Source organism: Podarcis erhardii (genome assembly GCF_964252035.2).
Source record: "Podarcis erhardii genome assembly, chromosome: 4".
Lineage (NCBI taxonomy): Eukaryota > Metazoa > Chordata > Lepidosauria > Squamata > Lacertidae > Podarcis > Podarcis erhardii.
In genome coordinates, this window is record NC_138508.1 from 41,904,016 (window position 1) to 41,928,066 (window position 24,051).

At 39.0% G+C, this 24,051-nt stretch overlaps 1 protein-coding gene across 1 annotated transcript in view; it reads left to right on the forward strand.

The window, feature by feature from the left end:
- CRYBG3 (crystallin beta-gamma domain containing 3) overlaps nucleotides 1-24,051 on the forward strand; it is a 63,658-nt gene that overhangs the window by 20,927 nt on the left and 18,680 nt on the right. Inside the window, exons 4-10 of the mRNA XM_081858407.1 lie at nucleotides 8,830-13,633; nucleotides 15,789-15,836; nucleotides 16,353-16,462; nucleotides 19,563-19,707; nucleotides 20,405-20,538; nucleotides 22,463-22,577; nucleotides 23,541-23,576. Of these exons, the coding sequence (XP_081714533.1) occupies nucleotides 8,830-13,633; nucleotides 15,789-15,836; nucleotides 16,353-16,462; nucleotides 19,563-19,707; nucleotides 20,405-20,538; nucleotides 22,463-22,577; nucleotides 23,541-23,576 (5,392 nt within the window). The remainder of the gene's footprint in view (nucleotides 1-8,829; nucleotides 13,634-15,788; nucleotides 15,837-16,352; nucleotides 16,463-19,562; nucleotides 19,708-20,404; nucleotides 20,539-22,462; nucleotides 22,578-23,540; nucleotides 23,577-24,051) is intronic.

The following is a 24,051-nucleotide window of genomic DNA, read 5'->3' on the forward strand; positions in this document are numbered from 1 at the left end:
TACGAAAACTAGTTTGACAAGCTCACATGCCACATTAGTGTGTGATTTATGACTGGTTTTCATGCCATGTCGATGACTGCGTAGCCCAAGTTAGTCTTAATTTATTCCGAAAGTTCATGTAGCATTCCTGTCAGTGCTGTGACAGAAGGAAATGCTGTGCAAATGCAAATCAAACCCTTTCGCTGCATTATAGCGAATGGAGAAAGTAGAGAGTGGTTAAGTAAAAAAAAAAACAGATGAAAATTCTAATAGCCTGAGCATTTCTAGTGTGTGAGATCAAGGGAGAGAAAGATGGAGCGTTAAGAGGAGTGACACAAGATGCGTTGCAGATGGAGGAGAAGAGAAAGAGAGCTGTCAGTATATGTGCGTGTGCTTTTTTACGACACAAAACCAAAGTTAAGAGATGCGATTATAGTAGAGCTGTAGGTCATAATTCTTGAGACATAGGAAGATGTTTTATACTGAGTCGGGCCATCGTTTCATCTAGCTCAGTACTCACTGCACCAACTGGCAGATCACCACGATTTTTCTCAGTCACCAGAGCATGTGCTCTACCACTGAGCACATGCCCCACCATTTCATTACCATGGTGTGGCGGGGGGTGGGGGAGAGACTATAGCTTTTCTTTTATGCAGTTGGCATTCAGATGAAAGGCAAACATGGCAATGCTTTTGTTTTAGTTAATATTGGGGTATTACAGAGCATTGGTGGTTCAGTGGTAGAATTCTCGCCTGCCACACGGGTGGTCCAGGTCCTTTTTCCGGCCAGTGCAACTTGCGCTTATCTGGAATAGCTCAGGTCTTAATCTCAGGGTTATGGGTTCGAGCCCCATGTTGGGCAAAAGACTCTTGCGTTGCAGGAGTTGGGCTAGATGATCCTCATGGTCCCTTGGAACTCTACAATCCTGTGACCCTATAAGTTTGTATCCTGTTTTTCAGACCTTAATGCAACATATTTCTGTGCCCTCCTGCTTGGCAGGGGGTTGGACTCGATGGCCCTTGTGGTCTCTTCCAACTCTATGATTCTATGATTCTATGATTCTATGAAAGGATCATTTAGAAAATGTCAGAAAACCTTTGGTCCTGGAGCTGATGAAAGTGAAGCTATTATGAACATAGGTGTTTGTAACAGCAGATTTCAAATATTTATTTCTACTAGCTTTTCAGATTTATTGGCATATTGCATATAGTAACAATTTAATAATAACAATAACAATAACAATAATAATAATAATACCCTGCCCATCTGGCTAGGTTTCCCCAGCCTCTCTGGGCAGCTCACAGCATATATCACCAGGGATGGATGGCACAGCAGAAATAAAAGATAGAAGGATAATCCTACACAAATATTATTGTAGTTTTGGTTTTGTTAATCTAGATCAGTGGTTCCCAAATAGGGGTCCAGGGACCCCGGGGGTCAGTGGAACACACCCAGGGGGTCCACAGCCCCATCCCTTGCCTCCCCTCAAACTAAATTTTTGTCACTTTTGCATGGTAATAACACAAATTTTATGGTCTGTGTTTTTTGTAGTATACCTAAAATCTTTTGCTTATTAGGGGCTACCTCACATTTTGTAAAAAAAAAAAATGCTTTGCAGAGGAAACTACGATAGAGTTATCAAAGTTTTCAAAAGTAGGGGGTCCGTGACTTGGCTTTTGAAAAATAGGGGGTCCTCAGTAATTAGCTAATTGGGAAGCACTGGTCTCGATATTCTGTAGTCAGTGGCACATCTCTTGAACACCTATGCCCTTGAGGTGCCCTCTGCCCCCACAACAGAACTAGAAAATCCAGCTACTGTGTGAACCTTTGCATTCTGAGGTTAATTTTGTAACCCCTGTTGGAAAAGACTCTGTTTTCCAGGCTGTGAGCCAAGGAAGGTGGAATTCATGAGTTCAGCTTGCAGTACATTGCAGGCGACAGATGACAACATATCCCTTGAGCAAACCCAGCCAGTTGATTCATTGAAGCAGTCACCCCTGACAAATGTTTGACACTTTTTATTAGCTGTTGTTAGTCCAATGACTTATTGTTTGAAAAACTGGACAGTAGCGAAAGTGTTTTGCAGAACACTTCTTAGAACATAATTCTTGGAAGATGAGTATTTATGATGGGTTACTTGCGAAGCAAGTTTAGTACCATTTACTTACCTGAATGTTTAAAGAAGTAAAAATGTTTCCAGTCAAATGCTATTGTTCCCATTTGTTATAAATGAGAAATGTAAATATTTAAACATTGCTCTAAACATGACATGTATCTTGTAATAACTCATTTCTTAGAGGAACTTCAGGCGTTGCTATATGTTGCAAGGATCCGGAAATATAAATGACTTGTGTACTGCTTTGCATTGTACCGTATTGGCCCGAATATATGCCGCACCCGAATATAAGACACACCTTTAAAATTCAAGGGGGGAAAAGAAAAAAAAGTCAATACCTCAATATAAGCTGCTCCTTTAAAATTTTGCAGGCACTCACACCCATTCTGTTTTACCGTATGTCTGTTTCAGCAGCAATATTGTAAGAGTCAATTTTTGTAAGGTCATGAATTTAAGTCACACTTTAACTTTTCATGGTCGGAATTTGGGGAAAAAGTGAGGCATATATTCAGGCCAATATGGTATGTGTGTAATGATATGAAGTGGAACGTGTAATATCTGTTTCTCTGAAACTCTGTGTTGTGGTATGGGTGTGCTAACAGCAAAAACAACAGTTCTGTGCACATTTCTACCAGAAATATACAGGAGCTCCATTTGAAACATTAGAAAAAGGTGAGAAAATAGCAAGTGTGATCGGCTTGCACTTCCTGTAATAACTTAAGTATAAAGAATAGGAAGTGTGAGCCAATCACACTTCCTGTTCCCTGTGCTTATAATAACAATCAAAGCTGCTCTCTTATAGTACTGATTGATAAGCCAAATGTGAAAAATGTCTTGCACATCCTAATGAAAGGCATGAATCGCTAGAGATAAGTGGAGTGGTATAAGATTAAAAGTTCAGTTTTTGTATTTTAAGCTTACTTTCCACAATTAAGTTTAGAGGTTAACTTTAACCAAGAGTCAGAGTCATCAAAATGCCAGCATTATGAAACATCAGCCACTAAACAATCTTGCATAATGTTATTCTTATTCCCTCTGAACCATTTGCTACAAAGGAAATCTTGATAAGGTTTCTTCTCTAAATGTTATCTATCAGTAGCCATTCCATCTGGTTGCTGCAGGGGAAGAGATAGGAGAGCACGGTCTTTTCCATGGCCTGGCTAAAATACTAATCCAGAAATTTCTATTTCTGTGGGCGCTAATTGAGTTTTTTAAAAAAACTCATTATGTGATCTTAAACACCATCACTTGGAAGAAAGTCCTATTGGTTTCAGTAAAACTTGCTTTCAGGTATTTTATATTTTGTGTATACTGCTTAAAATATTTATATAATTAAGCAGTATATAATTCCTGTTAAATAAAATTAAAATATGAAAAATCCATAAATAGGTTAAGAAAGACCTCTGAACTACTTTCTTACTTAAAGCCCCACACCTTTAAAAAAAACAAAGAGCAACAGCAATTCATAGATCACTGTGAATGCCTGTAAAACAAGCAATAATTTAATTAGGTTATGTGTTACATCAGCCCTTGATTTCGTCAATAAATTAAGATTATATTTATATTTAGGCAATTTTCTAAATGCCTGAATATAAAATATAACTGAAGAAGGACCAGCGAGCGAAATAGTCAGAGAAGCTGTGGACTTACTTTCCTAAAATCAAGCTGGATAAGCATTAGTCACAAGGGGTTTAGCTATGACAAATCCTGCCTCTCTGTCATAGATTATTTGGCACCTCCTCTTCTTCAGCTGCTCTCTATCAGCAGCCATGCCAGTTGACGTACAGCAGAGGGAGAGATGAAACAGCAGGGCCCACTCCGTCAACTGGAAGAGAATAGCAGCCATTTAGCTCCTGCTCTTCCTGAACTCTAGCTATTCAAGCTGATGTTTATGAGAATTGTAAAAAATGCAAAACTGCTGCTTGAGTCTCCTTGTTTTCTTCTACCCTCCCCATCCCTTTTTCCTTTTGGAACATGTCTTAAAAATAAAAACAAGACAGGTTTACAATATGCATACAACTGCTTAGTAAATTTTAGATGCTATAAAACAAGACTGTGATTAGCTACAGAAAGTCACAAAGCCCATATCTTCTGTTGTAAATAAAAATATGCCCTTTTCCCTTATGGGGTATCCAAGAGCCCATATAGAGTCCTTACATAGGTTCCCTATTGGTAGGAGAAAATAACAGAGGCCAACCAGAGAATATTGAGAAGCAAAGCAGCTAGTAAGCTTGATCTTTATTGATCTGTTGCAACAGGGTGCTCCCCTCACATGCAGGAAAGGAGGAGGACCCAGAAAAATGCTGTGCAAGGGTTTATAAAGACTTTTGAAATTCCCATCCTGTAGATCAAGACCACCCCCCAGAAACATCATAGATACATCACGTGAGGGGTGTAACCTAAGACCACCCCTCAGATACATCACAGAAAAGGTGGTCTTAAAACAGAAATTTCAATATTGTTTTTCTCTTATCCTTGTTTATTTCCTGTCTGGCAGGCTACTTGATTGGATTGCCTGAGGAGCCTGGCCAGTCTTTTGTAATGATAAGGCTCACACCCTTATTCAAACACAGACATACCCTTAAGACAGGATTTGTGAAGGAAGAGACAATGGGGAGGCTTTTCCATTTTGACCTTGCAGAGAAAACATTTGGTCAGTTTAGGAATCAAAATGGTTCCAGGTTGGTCTTTCTGTGCTGATCTATGTATGTGCGGTTATGAACATTACCATATATCTAAGACCATAAAATTCCTATCACACTTCCAATGTATAAGGCTCATTAATTGAACTTTTAACCACCTCTTTTGCAATATACAATTTATCTGCGATCTCATTATACACATATGCACCTTGATCCAGTTAGGCGAATGAGGAAGTACGTACGCCAACAGGTAGTGCATGCCTGTTCTTTTCCCTGATCCAGCACTGAAAGTTGTACATGCAGAGCCATTCCTAAAAAGCTAAAATCCCCAAGCAGTTGTTATGGCAGAGAAGTGTAGGGCAGAATCCACCCAAATCCTGCTTCACCTTCTCCACCAAATAGTAATGATTGGCAGGACATTTCTTTTCTTTTTCTTCAAGCCTCTGTGCCTGCTAGGTTGAATCAGAGTCTTAATCTCAAATCTTCAGCATGTTTTTATGTCATGTGGTGTTTACTCACAGAAATGAAGATCTGTATGGCTGTATTTCACAGTAATAGGCTGTGATCCAGGAAAATGTATAATGCATGTGGAAACACGTTTTCACACATGGAAGAGCTATTTTCCTCATGCATGTGGTTTGCCCAATGAAAATCAAACAGTTTCCACATGCACAAGCCATTTGTGTTCTAATTGTCTACATGTTCTCCTTTGTTCCTCATACCCAGTTGTATACAACTTATGCACCCTTATAGAGATATTTAAGTAATTTATTTTGTGCACGTAGTTTCCTGGGTCATGTGCTATATTTACAGATAATCTAGTACAGTAGTTTGAAAGTTCGGTTCTGAAGGTTTCTCATTAATTTAACTATGTCTTTACTTTTTACTCTTTTTTTGAAGGCATAGCATCTTATTCTATTTATATCAAACTATATCTTTTGTTGACTTAGGTAATAAATACATTGTAAGTGAACAGTATATATTCAATAAACTCTATGACTCAGAGCATTTATTACTGGCTTTTTGGCTACACCTATTCTTTAGTACAATTTTAAAGGTCATTCAACAATAACTGGATGTAGGTTGCTATGAAATATTCAACAATGGTGCATGGTTGTTCTGTTGTGAAGCATCTGAGTCAGACAATGTAGGCAGAGCTTTCTTCACGACCAGGATTTTCTTTCCCACGTTGCATTGTTGACTGCATCATTCAGGGCTGCCATGGCATAGCTTTGGCTATGAATTGTGCTAGATGCTCATTTCCCCCTGTAAGCTAATTTGCTCCTTCCCTGCTCGAGCTAAATAGAATTTGTCAATCTGAATTTTAAATTCTATAATTCCCTTTCTTGGTAGCTCAGAACAATTGTACTTTTATGAAAATAGATAATATATTTACAGAGTGTGTTGAGCTGATTAAGTTTATGTGATACTTTGCAGGTTGGTTGTGGCCATGCCAGCATATCCAGTTTAAAATTTAATATGGTTCTTTTTTGCTTTTTCATGTGCACATACGTGCAGCTACATTCTTCCTTATCTCCATGTGTACCGGGCACTTTGAACAGCAGCTGCTGCTAGAAATGGAAAGGAGAGAGGCAGTCCTTACTTCTTGTGGGTCATTCACCTCCTCTAGTCCTTCACCCAATCCTCTTCAGATGGGCTTTTTTCTATAAATTAATGTCTCTAGTCTACGATTACTCTGCTACAGTAGAAGGCTGTAATTTGGTATATCTGCTGGCAGTATTGGTGATTAAGCAAACGAATAAATGAGGATGGATGCTTCTCTGTACCTCACTGTAAGAAGTGCTGAGTAATAAACAAGTATAAAGAAACTTAGCACTCCATGGTTTGGCCCTTGTCAATACCAATGGAGAATTATGCTTTGCTTTCTAGGAATCTCAGCAATTTAAGTGCATTGATTTACTGTAAACGGAATGAAAAATGAGTCTAGAATAAACTTTCTGGTCATGGCATTGCAGATATTTTATGTGTACCTTAAAATAATAGTAGAATATTGGTTATGAATTGAATCATGAATGCAAAAATCTCTGGGAACAATAATAAAAACAAAAGGCTCAATATCTTTTTTTTAAAAAACATGCCATTTTATAAATAATAATCTCTTTCAAATGTTAGCCTTTTCGTATTGGTGCTGTGGCAAAATCTTGGCCATAGAAGACTTAAATGTCTGGAGCAGCTCTGAAGTGGATAGACAGATGGTGCTGTTGGAATATATAATCTGCCCACCCCCCCTCTCTGGAGACTAAGAATGGCACCTGAATAATGTACCGATAATCTGTCCCTGCTGCATTTGTATTTCACCGATTAGAATTAACTGGGCTTTTAAACTGTATGCTCAAGAAGAATGTCATATTTGCTTCATATCCCCTTGGTCTTATAACACATGTTTAGTCTTATAAAATTCATTTTTTTGCTTGAGAGTGAGAGATTAAAAGGCTTTAATTCATGTATAAAATGACATTAGCCCCACAGATAACCTCTAAAGATTACATCCAGATGGCAAGTATACATAGCAGAAAAGCACCAGTTTCTCTGTAGCCTTCATAGAGCTGCTGATTCATATGACACTTCTAACATGCCACATGGGGCTCATGATGAGGTTTGACTTTGTTCTGAAGTGGCCATCTGATTGCTTCAGGCACAGCCAAATTGTAGTTTAATTTGCAGTACTTCTGCTCTTGAGTTTACAGTGATATGGTGAGCCATGCCACAGTCTGGTCACAATTTGTAGTCCTCAAACGAATCCAACATTCACTCTAATTACAGTAACTCACTCTCTCTTTTACATGTGGCATCATTTCTCTCAGTTTCACATCTAGTTGGATCTCAGTTCAAAGACACTTGCTCATCACCCAGTAACTTACTGATGGCTTGCATGTATACAATTAGCACCAATGATTAAATACTATAGACAGGGCTTTTGTATCACCTCATACAATAATTTTAAATAGAGTCTGTTTTTCCACGAACAAGTCATTGAATGATACACTGACGTGACAAGATGCTGTGTAGCATATATGTATGTGTGAATCAGTCCTGAGTTAAATGGTAAAGGAAACAGGCCTTACTTACAGATACACAGTCATCATATACTTTTAATTAAAATTTTCAGTGGATCATAAATGCACATGAACACAACAGACTGTATCTGACATTTGACCAAGTCCAAGTATTCCACTTAATTCCAGGAAGAAAGACTCAGAACTGTATCTGAGCTCTAATGGTAGACCATTACTGTAAATCACTACATGAATCGGGGGGCGGGGGGGACCTGAGGCCCTCCAAGTATTGTTGGACTCCAGCTCCCATCAGCCCCAGCCAGTATGGCCAATAGTCAGGAATGTTGGAGGTTGTAGTCCAACTTCCAGAGAGCCACAGGTGCCCCAGCCCTGACAAGCAATTAGGGTAACATGAACGTTTTCAGAAAGAGACAGGCAAATGGTACTTTTGAGGATTCTGTTGATCATTTTATAATCTGAAACAATGTAAAGTGGATAAAATGAACTACTTTCATTTGCAAACCTCATCCAAGGGTGCAGGTCACCGGAGTTAGGAGACAATTATTTGTCAAAAATAGCTTTACATACATGTTTCTGCCAGGGGTTAGACATGATGACCCACAAAGCCTTCTCCTCAGTGGTACTATGAGTCAATAGCTATTTAAAAATCTCCACTAATTACACCTGTAATGGCATACCTAGATATTATACATTTGAGTATTTAGATGGGTGGTGGTGGGAAATAACTATTAATCATGATGGCTATAATTCCTTCAGTATCAGAGGCAATACCAGTTGCAAGGGGCCATAAGTGGGAGAGAGCTATTGCACGTTTGTCCTGTTTGTGGGTTTCCCATAAGCATCTGGTTGGCCCCTGTGAGAACAGGGCGCTGGCCTAGGTCTGATCCAGCAAGACTCTTCTAAAGTAGAAACATTGCTTTACATTTTTGAAATAAAAGAGACCAGTGCCTATTGTACTAATCTCTCTGTGTCTGTTTAAAATTTCATTTTATACAGCTGAGTATGCCTAGGAGCTTTTGCTAATGTTCCAATAATGATATTTCTTCTGTTCCAGGAAAACAGAATGTGAACTGGGTGCACCTGCAGTTACTTATGCAACATATCGAGGTTCTGCAAGAATTAAGCAATTGCTTAAGAAACAAGCGGAATTGGAGCAAGAAAAACAAACCTCAACCAGCATTAATAGCACTACAGCCAAAAACAAAGAAAATAGGACTGTAAGCCTTCCAGACTCAGAAACTACTACAACAAAGACAGAATCTTCATTGAAAACGAACTCGGGACCTAAGACTAACGATGACACAAAGGATTCACAGGCAAACGTATTTTTGGCAGAAATGGATTTGGGGGGAAATTCTCTGGATGTGTTGGGCAATTGTGAGCACAAAGAACTGAAGAACAAAATTACCTCGTTGACAGAAATGGAAACAATCAAAAATTGCATTGAGGAACTGGTTTCTGTGAAACATACAGCAGTTTCCAGCACACCAGAACTTAATAGGAACCCTCTGTTGGAGCCAACACTGTTGCAAAAGAAAGCCAATTTCAGTTGCCAGAATAGAGATGCTGTTAGTATGAGTTCAGAAAATAGCAGATTGCTTGAAAATAGGGAGGAGGTGTTAGGGGAAATACAAATGGAGATTCAGTCAATCAATGCTACCACTGTTGGCTTTCAAAAAGGAATGCAGTTTTGCGCTTTTTCTAACACAGAAACAAAAGAGACAGTGCAAGAGGAGTTTTTTTCACACCCCAAAGTAGACTTAGGTGATAATGAGCAACAGTTGCTAGAAAACAAAGGTCCCTGCAATAGTTGGACTGAGGATCAATTCAAACTAAAAGCAGAGAACCAAACATTGCATTTGAATAGTATTATAGGTAGGGGACAGGCAGTTAGCAGAGTAGAAAGTGAAACTGAAGAATCACACCAAAAAGTGACAGAGCAGAAGGAGAAAAACATGCAGATCATTTCACCAGATGAGCACTTACCTCTCCACGAACAAAAAGGTGGAGAAGAATTGCAGTTGGTGTTGCAGGATACAAATTGCAAAAAAAGTGATATATCAGCAGGTGTTGGTATGCTTGCTTCAGTCCAATCCAAAGAAATGGTTCAAAACATAGATATATTTGGCAAAAGTGATCTAAAGTGTGAAGAGGCCACTGAGTCCGTGGTACTTACAGATGTACAAAACAATCATAACTTCCCCATGACGTCTGAGAATGGAACTAATAATTTTACCAATGATAATTTGTATGTGCCTGTGACACAATTTGACCATGTTAGAATGACAGGTGCTTCTCCTAACACAACTGAGGTAAACCATGCCAACACATCTTTGTTAGCTGCTGAATATGAAAATGTGGTGTCTCGGGTGGCATCAGCTGCCTTAGAAACAGGTGATACCAGCACTGAGGAGGCTGTGGGCACTATAGATGGTGCCCCTCTTATCCTTAAGGCTAAAGATGACAACTGCCATATTTCTGAGAATGTTGAGGATGAAACTCTGATCGAAGCATTGACTGGTTTACATAGTCCTCTTCCTCTCGCTGAAGACAAAACCAAGCCCATCAAATTAGAGAACTCAGAACTTAAAAGCAACACAGGCACTACTACAGTGGCCAAACCTATTCCATCCCTTCTTAAAACTGCAGAAATTGTGATATCTGCACACAAAAATGATCCATTAGTTGATGAAATAAAAAATCAAACTGAAGCAAAAATGGCTTATGAAACTGAAGAGGACATCTCAATAGGTCTACCTCCTGCCTCTTCTTCTAAAGAGACATGCTTCCCCGAGATCTCTCCTCCTGTTGTGAAATCAGAAGAAAATAGTTATTTATCATTTCCTTCTTCTCCGTTATGTGTCTTGGACGGTAACTCTTTCATCTCTGGAGATAGCAAAATCATTTTGGACGATGTGTCTAAACCTGTCCTTAATTCTGAAGATCACAGTTTGTTGGGGGCTTTGTGTTCTTTGGCTGATAAACAGGATTGCACTAACCAGTCTCTAAGTGATTCTGCGGGGACTATCAATGGTAAAATATGTTGTTCTGCCTCTACATGTGAAAATAACCAAGTTATCTCAAAGTCAGAGAACTGTGGACCTGGGAGCCTTCTTATTGCTGCTGAATCTGGGTGTGCAGGTCAAGTTCCTGGTACTTTTTTGGAATCTGAAAGCATTCCTGAAACTAAGATTACCTTTGACACTGCTGAAATTGCTGATAGTAGAAGTGATATTTTACTGCGCTCTGAAGAAATGAAGGATATGTCTGCCTCTTGCTTGGTAGACTCTAGATCTAACCTGGCAAAAGAGGATCTTCCTGTTTCTACATTTGAAAATTTATATACTTTCAAGCCTGTGTCGCCCATTACTTGCTTTAAAGATAGCTCAAAGCTTAGTTTTCCTGCCTGCGAAACATCAGATTTTGTTTTAGACAAGAATCATTCTCTTCTTATTGATTCTGAAGAAAAGAAGAGCAAGGTTTCACCTAAATATAAACCAAATAGTCTACACTCTAAATCAGTGTCAGAAGCAGAGTACCCAGTCCCATTCTTGTCCCCAGTTGCCTGTGATGTGGAAGCTATAGAACCTGTAAAGATAGTACTAGGAATGTCTTTCACTACACAGCAGAAAAAAGAGGAGCAAAGAACTTCAGGCCAGCTAAATCTTCATTACCTTGCTGCTGCAGCTGCTAATTCAAATACCTTTGAAATGGGTGATCGAGAAATTACAACTTTGATTACAGAATCAAGCAGCCAGTTTTCCGATGTTGAAACAGAAAGGCAAGTACAAATTAAATCCCAAGACTTAACTGTTTTGCTCAAAAAGGCTGATGAAATAGTTGATGCAGTTCTGCGTTTAGCCATAGAAGAAATAAGATCAAAGCAAGCAGCTGGCGTCTACCAGACTAATGACATTAAGGACAATTTATTAGGGCTCAGCCTTCAAAAAGATCAGAAAAATAGAAAAACGCTGTCAGAATCAAAAGAAATGCAGTCAAGGAATTCATCATTAAAGCATTTTAATGAGGGTTGTATCAGAAAGCTTTCTGAAGTTAAAGCAAAAGACACACTTGGCACAAATATTAAAGATGAAAAAATACCATTTGACATTACAGATAAAATTGACCTACATAGTTCAATAGCACTAAAAGCAAAAGAAATAATTGATGATGTTATTAATGCAGCCATACGAAAAGTGACATATAATCAGCATGAGGACCATCTGAGCAATGGCATTCTTCAAAATTCAGCCCTTAAGTCCAACACTGAAGCATCAAAGAAGCTTACTACTGATACTGAATTAACAGCTAAACTTCCCAAAATAACTGAAGATCCTTTAAATTTAAGTCCAATATATGGAACTTCAGTATGCAATATAATCAGTGAAGGTAAAGTAGCAAACTCCTCAGCATCTTTGTATATTAATATTAAAGACGACCACAAAGAAATAACAGGTGGAGAACAGAAAAATGAAAATGACTGGTCTGATCCCACAGCTACAATAGAATGCAGCCCTCCTATAGTCAATGGCAAAAACAGTAAACATGCCAATTGCACTATGTGCATGACAGATGCTGGTGAGGAAACAAAGTGGACAATTGATGATGAATCTGAATATTCCTCATATTCAATAAATGAAGATACTGTAATGGATGAAGTGCATTTGCCACCATTTGGACCTTTAGATTCACTTGGAAATAATCTAGGGAGGAATCTGCCTGAATATGTTTTTAAAGAGGGTGACTCTGCAGAAGCTGTAAGAGAGGAACCATGTGAAAAATATTATGAAATAGAAAGTGAAAAGGTCTGTGGTAAAATGACGAAAGCTTACACAGTGCCACAGAATGCTTATAAATTTGGCACCCAGTTCAGTATGTCTGAACGGCCTGTAATGAACAGCTCAGCAAAGATTGGCTTGAACTCAGATTTTTCCATTAATGAAGAAGCAGTCGTTGAGACAGGTTTAACAGTGCTCAAGGAATATTATCTGGATGTTGATGATGATTGTGGAAATGAAGAGAAATCCCCCAAGTTATTTGCTTCTTCACCACCAGAAGAGTTGGACAGCAGTTCTTTCACCATTTTGTATGAAGGTGCTCTTCAAGATGAAAGCTATTTATTTTCAACAGAAGAACCAGATCATCCCTTATCATCCCTTCCTGACCAATCCCTGGATAATAATCAACATTTTCTTATGTGTGAAACTGTAAAAGGCAAACTTGAGTCTGTCCACCCTTGTGAACAAAGCAACCAATTTAACAATCTTTCTTCAGAAGCATTCGTGACAGTGGAAGCAAAGCGATTCAGTGTTTACCCCTTTTCTTTGTCTCCTATATATGAAGATGACAATTCTCAAGAGGACTTGCTGTCTGCTGATGGCTCACCAGAAGGTAATCCTATTGAAAGAGCCAACCAATCCTTGTCAGTCTTATCACTTCTTCAGTCAGTGTCTGAACGGTTAAGATCTAGCAGCCAATGTAATGAAGAGGAGGAAGAGAATATTTGTGAAGAAAACAAACTAGAGGATGAAAAAGAAGCATATCTTTCCAGTCAGGGGCCAAACAGCTCGTGCACCGCAGTCCCAGAAAACATTCATGAGAGGAGATACTCACATTTTCTTTCTAAGGAGGCACTTAACGCAGAAGAGACCTTATCTTTAAGTTCAATGCCTTCAGCTCAGCTTTTACAAAAATCTGATCGTGGCATAAGTTCTTCTTCAAAGAGTATATACTATGAAAGTCTGCAGAGTTCAAGAACTTATTCCAGTGAGAAGGGAACTCGATTTAGGAGTGTTTTGGTGCCAAAGGACCAGCAGCCTGAAAATAGTGGCTTGCAAAAACCAGCAGCTTTTCAAGTGGTAAGGTGCTTTTCATTAATTTTATATGTGTAACGAAACTATGAAATGAGCATAGTGAGGTGGGGTTGTCGGTGTACATACACACATACATTTAGAGTATTCTATTGCGTGTATTTGTGTGAGCGTGTTCAGTTTTAATTGTGCCAGATATTTCAGTTTTGGTTTTGTTACTAACACAGTTATTGTTGAGGTTATGTTCACGTAATAATTAAGCCGAGGCAATAGGCATAAACACCAATCTTTGGGATAAACACATTGTGGAGAGAGAGGATTTATTATATTCATGGGCTATTGTCTGGTGGCAGTTTACAGACATAGTGTAGAAAATTACATTCTTTCAGTTCACCCAGTGTAAAGTGGATCACAGTACACTAGCCAGGTGAAAAGAAAGATGATGAATTTCACTTAGCAGAAATGCGAAGTAGAACACTCATCTCTTTCTTGCCCGTTCTTCCCCAGTAAGGTGAGGTAGGGTGAGGGAAGGAAACTTCATGCATGAATCTTAAAATAAGGGTAAGAATATATTGGCACGTATGTTTATGTTTCCATGTGTGCTGCACCAAAGACATTGAGGACCCCTCATCTTCTATTGAATAGTATGAGGAGAGTGTTTTGTATTAACATAAATAGCCACACAGGTCAGGAATCATAGACTTACTAATGTTTAATCAACATTAGCTCCAGACACCTTTATGACCATTTTAAATGATGTCTCAAAAGTTCATTATTTCTTAGGGCATCACCCATGTTTGTACTGAAAGCTTTATGATCAGGTTTTTATTTGATATACCAATCTTGTATTTTAAAACACTTGTAATAAGTTTCCACGCTAGCTTGTCAGTACTGATTTTCACCACTAATGAAAAATATTACTATTTAATTTAACAGAAAATGCAAAGACAGTTGCCCCACATCCACCTACTGGGTACTAGCAGTTGGACTTGACGACCCTTGTAACATATGGGTATCCAGTGCAGATGTTTTAGCAAAGCGTTCACATGCCATTGATTATTTGCCCTCTACAGCAGTGTGTCTGCTGCATTGTGCAGTAGCTGTAGCATCTGGACCAGAGCACATTGAAGTATCAAGGCTATCAGTGATTACAGTGGTTGGGCTATTCTGTATTCCAAATACAGGCATAGCTGGCATACCATATAAACCTGGTAAAAGGCACTCTAATCTACAGAGGACACTTTTGCCTCTAAGGACAAAGCTGTACTCTAAGCTATGTACCTGCTCCTTCAGAGGGAGTGCAACCCCACATGGAACAGGCAGTTGTCGTATCTTACAAACACAGGAGCCACCTACCCCCAGAGGCTTTACCTTCCCAGGAGTCAAACTCATCCAGTCTAATCTTGCATTCTTCCACTGGCTAGCACAGCCACACACCTGATTAAATGCTGTGGAGAAATAGATCTGTGTGTCATCCATAGATGTAACCCCATAGAGCAAGTCCAAGGGGGCCAAGGAACATGTTCCTAAATCTACTCTCTGGAGTCGATTGCACAGTTATGAATAGAACCAATGTAACATAGGGCCTCTGATACTTATCCAGGAAGATACAATGGTCAATACAGTGGTACCTCTGGTTACGAACCTAATTTGTTTGGAAGGTCTGTTCTTAAGCTGAAACCATTCATATCCTGAGGTGCGCTATTGCTAATGGCGCCTCCCGCTCACATCCTGGGGCAAAGTTCGCAACCAGGAGCAACTACTTCCAGGTTAGCGGAGCTCGTAACCCGAAGCTTGCATAACCAGAAGCGTTCATAACCAGAGGTACCACTGTAGTATCAAAAGCCACTGAGAGTAAGAGCAACAGGGTCACACTCACCCTGACCCTCTCTCTATAAAAGTAATCCTTGATTCAGCCAAGGGCGATTAACTTCTAAAACCAGGCCTGAGCCCAATTGACATGGATCCAGATAATCTGTGTCATCTAGGACCACTTGCAGTTGCTCTGCCACTGTCCTCTGCACTACCTAACCCTGAAAAAGGGTATTTGCAACTGGCCAGTAGTTATTACACACCATTAGAGTCCCACAGCATTTGGAAGCCATGAGGATAGCTATTCCTACCTTAAAGTCATACTGCTTCAAAATATCTATTGTTGGTTCATTATAGCACTTAAATAATTATTTCCTCATTTCACTTTCAGTGTCCTGTTGGCAGGGAAGGACTCAAATGCAATCAAAGACCAGGGAAAGTGAGTATGACCTTTTCACCATATAAGCAAGTATGAGATATTGACTGTTTTGCCATGTACATTTGAGTGAAGCAATGGAAAGTAGATAGATAGATTAGGTAGGTAGGTAGGTAGGTAGGTAGGTAGGTAGGTAGACAGATTCTGCATTTTCCTTGGATGTAATTAAGATGATTGGCTGCTAGATTCTACTTTTTCCTAGAATGTAGTTGTTGGCTAGAGCAAACAACTAATAAAAACTTAGTTAATTAGTTAATTTAATATGAAAAGTATAATCCAACTTTCACTCATTTTGTTCCATTTAAACCAGTGATAATATACTAGTGTAAATGATTTGTGGATGACCCGTTTGATTTGGTTTAGACTGCAGTCCTATATACTTTGAAGCAAGTCCCATGAAGTAAACATGACAAAGACCTTAAAGCCTTTATAAAGCTAAACACAACAAGCAGAATATTTGTTATATATGGGCAACTGAATTTGCTAGTGTTTCCTTAACACCATCGCATGTCATTTCAGATGGTTATTTGTGATGTTCACGGCAACACAATTGAAATTTACCATGATGTGTTAGATGCTACAGCCTGGGTTTTTTCAAAAGAAGCACTGATCAGAGTTGTCAGAGGATGGTAAGGAACATGCACTTTATGGGTGAAGTGGCTGTTATTTATGTACCTGATTTTAGTGAAGATAAGTCAGGTTCCTGAAGTGTGCAAAAGTTAACATATATTGTAGTTAATTGTCATCCTATGATGAAATTAATATTTTAATGAAGACTTGCTGTTTCTCCATTGTTTGAATAATTACAGTTTTGTGGATTTGATAGAGAAATAAATAAAAATACAAATTTATCAGTTAAGGCAGGGATAGTCAACCTGTGGCCCTCCATATATTGTTGATTTCCAGCTCCCACACACCAGCCACATGGCTATAAAAAGTAAAGGGACCCCTGACCATTAGGTCCAGTCATGACTGACTCTGGGGTTGCGGCGCTCATCTCACTTTATTGGCCAAGGGAGCTGGCATACAGCTTCCGGGTCATGTGGCCAGCATGACTAAGCTGCTTCTGGCGAACCAGAACAGCGCACGGAAACGCCGTTTACCTTCCCGCCGGAGCAGTACCTATTTATCTACTTGCACTTTGACATGCTTTCGAACTGCTAGGTTGGCAGGAGCAGGGACCGAGCAACGAGAGCTCACCCCATTGCAGGGATTCGAACCGCCAACCTTCTGATCAGCAAGCCCTAGGCCAGCAATATTTGGAGGGCCACAAGTTTTCCTAATTTAAGGGAATGTTCAGTTTTGAATGCTCAGTTTTTGAAATATGTTAATCTGAAATTTAAAAATATATCTTATCTGAACTTTATAAAATACTGTTACATTTCAGTTGCAAAGAAGAGAAAGTAAACAAGTGTATGCTAAGTTATAGAACATCATATTTGAGGCATGTGAATATATTCGGGAATTTTGGAAAAAAAATTGTAGTGGGTTCATGTGCAGGAAAATGGTTTAAGGTACAGTAGACGCTCGGGTTGCAAACGTGATCTGTGTGGGAGGAACGTTCGCAACCCACAGCGCCGAGTCTGCGCACAGGCGGGTCGCAATTCGCTGCTCATGCGCAAAGTGCGATTTAGCACTTCTGCGCATGTGCCAAAACCCGGAAGTAACCTGTTCCAGTACTTCTGGGTTCAGCGTGGTGCACAACCCAAAAACACGCAACCTGAAGCGTCTGTAACCCGAGGTATGACTGTATCCAGGTACACCTTTGAAACATAATAAAAGAAACAGTATACTGAATAACAAGTGTTGGAAGTGTCATAAAGAAGTGTGTATTTATTTCCATTTTTGATGATTTTGTAAGTTTACTAAGCAATAGAAATGATTACTTGTAAGAGACCCATATTGGTTCCTCTATTTTATTTTATTTTATTTTATTTTATTTTATTTTATTTTATTTTATTTTATTTTATTCTTACTTTTACTAAAAAATGTTCATCTGGCTCCACCCACTGCAGGGATGTGGGCTCTGAAAGCTTTCCACTGAAGTAATGTGGCCCACAGTCTGAAAAAAGTTCCCAACCCATCTTACATGATTATAGCTACAAGACTATATCATCCTAAGCTTTGGAAAACAGTATCTGTTCTTAATATTGCTAAATATGAAACTGAATTGTATTGATACACATAATGATGAAATTAACCAAGTACATTAGACTAAAAAATCAACAACACAAACAACATTTTTATTGGCTTATGCCAAAGTAAGGCATATATTCCAAAGTTATAAATCATATAAATATTCTTTAAAAGGTATAAACTATAAAAGAAGGGCCATAGCTCAGTGATAGAGTACATGCTTTGCATTCAAGAAGTTCCAGATTAAATCCTAGGAATACCCTGTCTGTAACCCTGGGTTGCTGCTGCCAATAAACAATACTCTGTGAATAATAATACTTAGTAAATAATATTGAATTAGAAAGACAAGAGGTCCAATTCAATATTAGGCAACTTCCTGTGTTCTTTCCATTTGTAAAACTGAATTTGTGATACTGAATGTGTTATTTTATACTAATAATGAAATTGAAATTAAAAAGAAAGACATACTTCCTTTACATAGCACCATTGCATTGAGATTTCTTAGTGGAGTTGTTAAAAAACAGAGCATTAAATGCTTCCCCATATTATCACTTTGTTAAACAGTAGTTGTTTGGGGACTGGGGAGGATCCACATCTTCCCCTAAAGTAGTGTTTGTTTGGTAAAGAAAGCTCCTGGAAAAAATGTGACTTGGAGTGCTACATGAAACTCATGAGCATTATGGAAACATCTCGGATATTTCCTGTGGCATCAGTAGTGACAAGCAATTCCACTCCAGGGCCGTGCACCATTTGGAAACTTTTAATGTTGAATGTTTCCCCTGCATTTTATCAGACTTTGGAGACTGTGCCTATTTATAGATGTCCACCCCTCATGATGACAAGCACTTTGCTAATGTATATTACTTGCAAACCATGTTATAAATAGTTTGTACCATCTCCAGAAGGATTTCTAATTGCACAAATTTCAGATGACGATTTATAAAGCTCAGTTTATAAAGTAGCCTCCGAGTCAGTAGTGGTTGGCAGGACTTTGCTCACCTACCTCCCCAACAGAGTGTTGCTGCTGGATCCTGAGAGGGGGAGAGGGGTGTCGCAGGGATGCAATGCAAGGTTCCTGCCAGTGCATCTACACTGCACAGAGCTTCCCCTGTCTCACTCTTCCCCCTCTCAGGAACTGGCAGACACATTCACCGTTGGGAAGGCTGGTGAGCCACCCTGCTCTGCCTGTGCCACCCTGCTGACCACTGTTGTTCTGTGTGTTTATGTGTTCCAGCATACAGTCATACTTTGGTTTTTGAACAGCTTAGTTATTGAACGTTTTTGGCTCCTGAACGCCGCAGACCTAGAAGTGACTGTTTGCAAACTATTTTTGGAAGTCGAATGTCCGATGGGGCTTCTGCGGCTTCTGATTGGATGCAGGAGCTTCCTGCAGCCACTCAGAAGCCATGCTTTGGTTTCCGAACGTTTTGGAAGTCGAACGGATTCCGTTCGACTTCCAAGGTACAACTGTATATGGTAAAGAAATAGTACAATTTGTAATAAAATTAACCATGGCTTCTTACTAGTATTGGTGCTATGTTAGCTACCTCTTGGTAGCATGTTTACAGTGTTGTGCTTATTTTATTAATATAGCTGGATTATGTATGAGAAACCAGGATTCCTGGGTGAGAAATATGTTCTTGAAGAAGGAGAGGAGATGCTGCATGATCTATTGAATCCTCACAGTGAAAAACATCAAAAGAACTTCAGAGTTGGCTCAATCAGACAAGTAGTGAAGGTGAGTGCTCATTGTGAGAAACAGATTCTACTGGCAATGACAGTAGAGTCCATTTCACTCCTCTCTGCTCCTGTCCACCACCATCTGTTAATTCCTTTATTTTGGTTTAATTCACATCCACACCATGCGCTTAAAGTCATGGCTTTCCACCAAAGAATACTGGGGAATGTATTTTGTTTTAAGGAGGGTGAGAGTTGTTAGGAGACTCCCCACAGAGCAACAGGTCCCAGCAACCTTAACAAAAGTACAGTTCCTAGAATTCTTTGGGGGAAGCCATGACTGTTACCATGTTCTGAATGTATGGTGCAGATGGCATCCCTTTTAGAGAATACTCAGAACTTCCGATACCTTTCTCAATCTTTCTTAATGCTGCACCTTAGACTTCCCTCTCCATATTGCCCATGTCAGGCATCTGCTAATGCAGTTGCTTTCGTGAAAGTTGGTATTTTATAGTGCTTATTCTCATCACAGTCATATCCAACAGCTCTTTAAAAAATAACCTGGATGTAGCTCAGGGCACTGAAGCAACAATGGTGCCCCACCATTGTCAGTACTCCTCTCTACTGTGTACCATTCTTAACCTCCTGTTTGAAGCATGAAACATGGAACCATGTTTTATGGGATGTAAATAAATACAGTCAAGGGATGCACAGCTCATACAGTCATGTTTGTTTTTGTTATCTGATGTGTTCTGCAGGATTGCAGTGTTCCTGAGATTGCGCTTTACCCACAAGATAGCACAGATCATGTTCCTGTCTGCATCCAGAGTACAGTTGCTAATTTAGAAGAACTGGAAGTCAAACCACATACTCTTTTTGTGAAAGCAGGAGTGTGAGTGCAGGTTCCATTATATATACATCATAAAATATACCTATAAAATACATATACATATACCTATAAAAACATGTAAAATGTCAGCAATCAACAGTTTCTAAGGCTGTTTCTAAGGCGAAACGAAGAAACAAAATAATGGGGTGTTTCAGAAAGCAGCAGTAATTTCCAATTTATAGAATAGGTTATTATTTTGCTTATACTCTCTAGGGGGAAAACCCCTCATAAATTTAGATTACATTTTAATTTAACAGGGGCTTGCACCCAAACAGGCATTGTCCTGTTTTCAAAATAACTGCTTTTCCAAAGACAATTTCTGTTGCCATCAGTGTAAAATAAACAGATTTGGCTAAAATTAATTCTGTTTGCTAAAATTTCCCTGTATTCAGTACAACTATGGCTGCACCAAATCTTCATATAGCATACAATCATTCCCATCATTTTTTTGCATTTTTTTTTTAAACCTAGTCATTGCCCCTCTTGACAGCTGCTACTGCATCATTTTTCTTTTAGAATGAACATTTTCTGGCAAGGATCACTTTTCCAGCACATAGCTACATATCCAATTGGAATTGGCACCATTATTATTTTATAAAGTCAGTTCAGAATGAGGACAATGGGTTTTAGAAAGGAGGAAGTGCGGCGGAAACGTATGGCCCTGTTTGCGGCCTGCCTCCAAATCACTGAAAGAGGACACATTTGCAAGTCACCTCTACTTTCAGCTCAGCCTTAAATACAACTGTCATGTTGTCTAAAGCCATTGCTTTCATTATTATTTTTAATGTGCTATTTTGTAAATGCTGTTGCTTTATTATTGTTACCCTTAAAAGTAGAACAAATAAAATCTGCCTTGGAATCTTTAGAAGGAGACAACTGGCCTTTGGATTTCGTCAAAATTCTCTGCTCTCTTTTTCAGCTATTTGAATTTCTGTGTCAGCACTTCAAGTCATAAAGTAGCCTAACTATACACAGAATCATGGGACTAATACAGTGGTATCTCGGTTTTCAAACGTAATCTGTTCAGGAAGACCATTCGAGTTCCAAAATGTTAGAAAACCAAAAACTCAAAATGGAAGCCTCAAAACGGAAATCTTAATGCAGAAAACTCAAAACAGAAGCTGCATTTCCTGTTTGACTTCCAAGGCACATTTGAAAACCGAAGCATTTATTTCCAGGTTTTCGGCGTTCAAGTTCCAAAACATTTGTCAATGAAGACGTTCGAAAACCGAGGTACCACTGTATATTTCTAAATGGTCAACCATTTACAGCAATTATGCTGTTGAGTGGGTTCCGCATGGAGAGGAGACAATTAAAAGGCAATATGATAGCCATCTTAAAATATATGAAGGGCTATCACATAAATGATGGAGGAGCTTTGTTTTCTGTTGCTGCAGAAGATCGGACCTGAAGCAATGGGTTCAACTAATAAGAAAAATCATTCATACTAAGCAATTAGGATAGGAAATCCTGATGGTATGAGCAGTTTGACCATGGAACAGACTGTTCCAGGAAGTGGTTTTTAAGCAGAGGCTGGATGGGAACCTTTATGGGATTCTGTACTAGTGAACCTCCTGCAATGAAAGGGAGTTAGACTGGATGGCATTTACAGTCCCTTCCAGCTCTCCCATTATGTAATTATTTTCTGATGCTAGTAGTCAAAATAGGGCATTGGGCATTATCCAATGTGTTCAGGGGCAATACGCCTCCTGAATTAAGCAACAGGATGAGTGTTGTTTTGCTTCATGCTTTTCTTATGGGCTTCCCAGAGGCATCTGACTAGCCATTCCTGGAGACAGAATGCTGGGCTAGATAATTCTGCTGGATCAGATCAAAGGTTCATTTTTTATTAATTAAACTGCACATGAATCAGCACTGTTGATTATTTTAATTGGGTTAATCAGCCACTTTCTCCTCACTCTAATAGATGGCTTGCCTATTCAGACATTAATTACAAAGGAGAGGTGATGGTTTTGGAAGAAAACCACAGCCCATGTGAAATTTCAGCAGCTGATGTAAAATCTCTTCATCCGTTGAAAATGGTGAGGCAGTAATAGTTTTTCAACCGATTATACACCAATCCATATTCTTCTGCAACAATCGTGCATCTAAATCAGAATCTATTCCATGTCTGAGCACCCACATTGACTGAGATCAGCCAGGGCACAGATCTGATTCAGTACACCATCTTCTCAGTCTTGAAATAAGCAAAGAATTAGCCTCTAGATTAGACTTGACATAAGGCATTCTGTTTGCCTGGTGCTCCTAAAATGATCAGAACTAGATTAGAATAGACTTATAAAGTATTTATTCAGATTAATCATTTTAAAAGAAAATAAGATTCTAGTACCTAGTAGTTACTGCAAAAATCTGCACTATAAAGGATCATAATAGCCTATGATTGCCTTTATTGGATGTGATGATAGGTGGAGTGGGATATAATCTGTTCTTAAGATTCCCACGAAGTTTCCAAAAATGAAATTGCTGTTGTATGAATGAAATTAGATATGTATAAAGTTGGTTTTGGGTTCATAGAAATCTAACTCTTTATATGCCCTGTGAACATTTTTGCCACTGTCAGCAGCCATCTCCCCTCAAAACCTGCCAAAGATAGGAGTCCCTTTTGCAGGAAGTAAAGATGTTCAGGCCATGTGAATACTATCTTTCTTCATATCCGCATGTTGAAGAATTCCTAATTCTTCTGGAACAATCAAGCACTCATAAATGTGTTTCATATTTTGGAATCAATATTTAGTGCCCTTTTAAAAGGCATGATGATGATATCAACAGAGGAATAAAAAAGGTTTTATTCACTCTGAGCATGGAGAAGCTCTAATTAATATTTTGTTTGTTTGTTTATATAAAGGGATTATATACCATCCTTCAGCAAATTTTGAGGGCAGTTTGCAGTAGCACTTATTCATATTTACATAGAACTAATGGAACTGAAACATGCATTCGGATTTTACATACCTGATCATTTGTTATTTTGTTTTACACTATAGGGTGGCCTGAAGGTTCAGATGCCTACAAACATTAAGGTAAATATGGATCCTGGCAACAGTAAACTAATCTGTTTTTAAAGGCCTTCAAGATCATAGAATCCTAGAACTTAAGGGATGTCACTTATGCCTAACTTTGCTATTCCCTTCTTAGAACTATGGGGTTGAATCTAGAGGTGCTCTCCCATTCCACTCAGGATGGAAGTTGGTACCTTCCTGCTCTTTACTGAAAATAACTCCCAACTAGGAATGGCTGAATCTGCCAATTTTGATTTCTCTCAGTTTTTCAGTCTTAAGTACAGTTCTCTGCTTTTCCACATCATTTTTTTTAGAAGTCCACCAGCATTTTGGGGTGGTGACAGATGTGACAGTGAGCTAGCAGAGGCTCCCAGTTGAGATAGGTTCACGGAGATGATTTTTGCCATTTTCTTCCTTTCCCTCTGCAGTTCCTGCACCATCTTCCACGCGATTCTAGAGGGGCCCAAAATTTCATAAAGCACAGGAAGCAACCAGG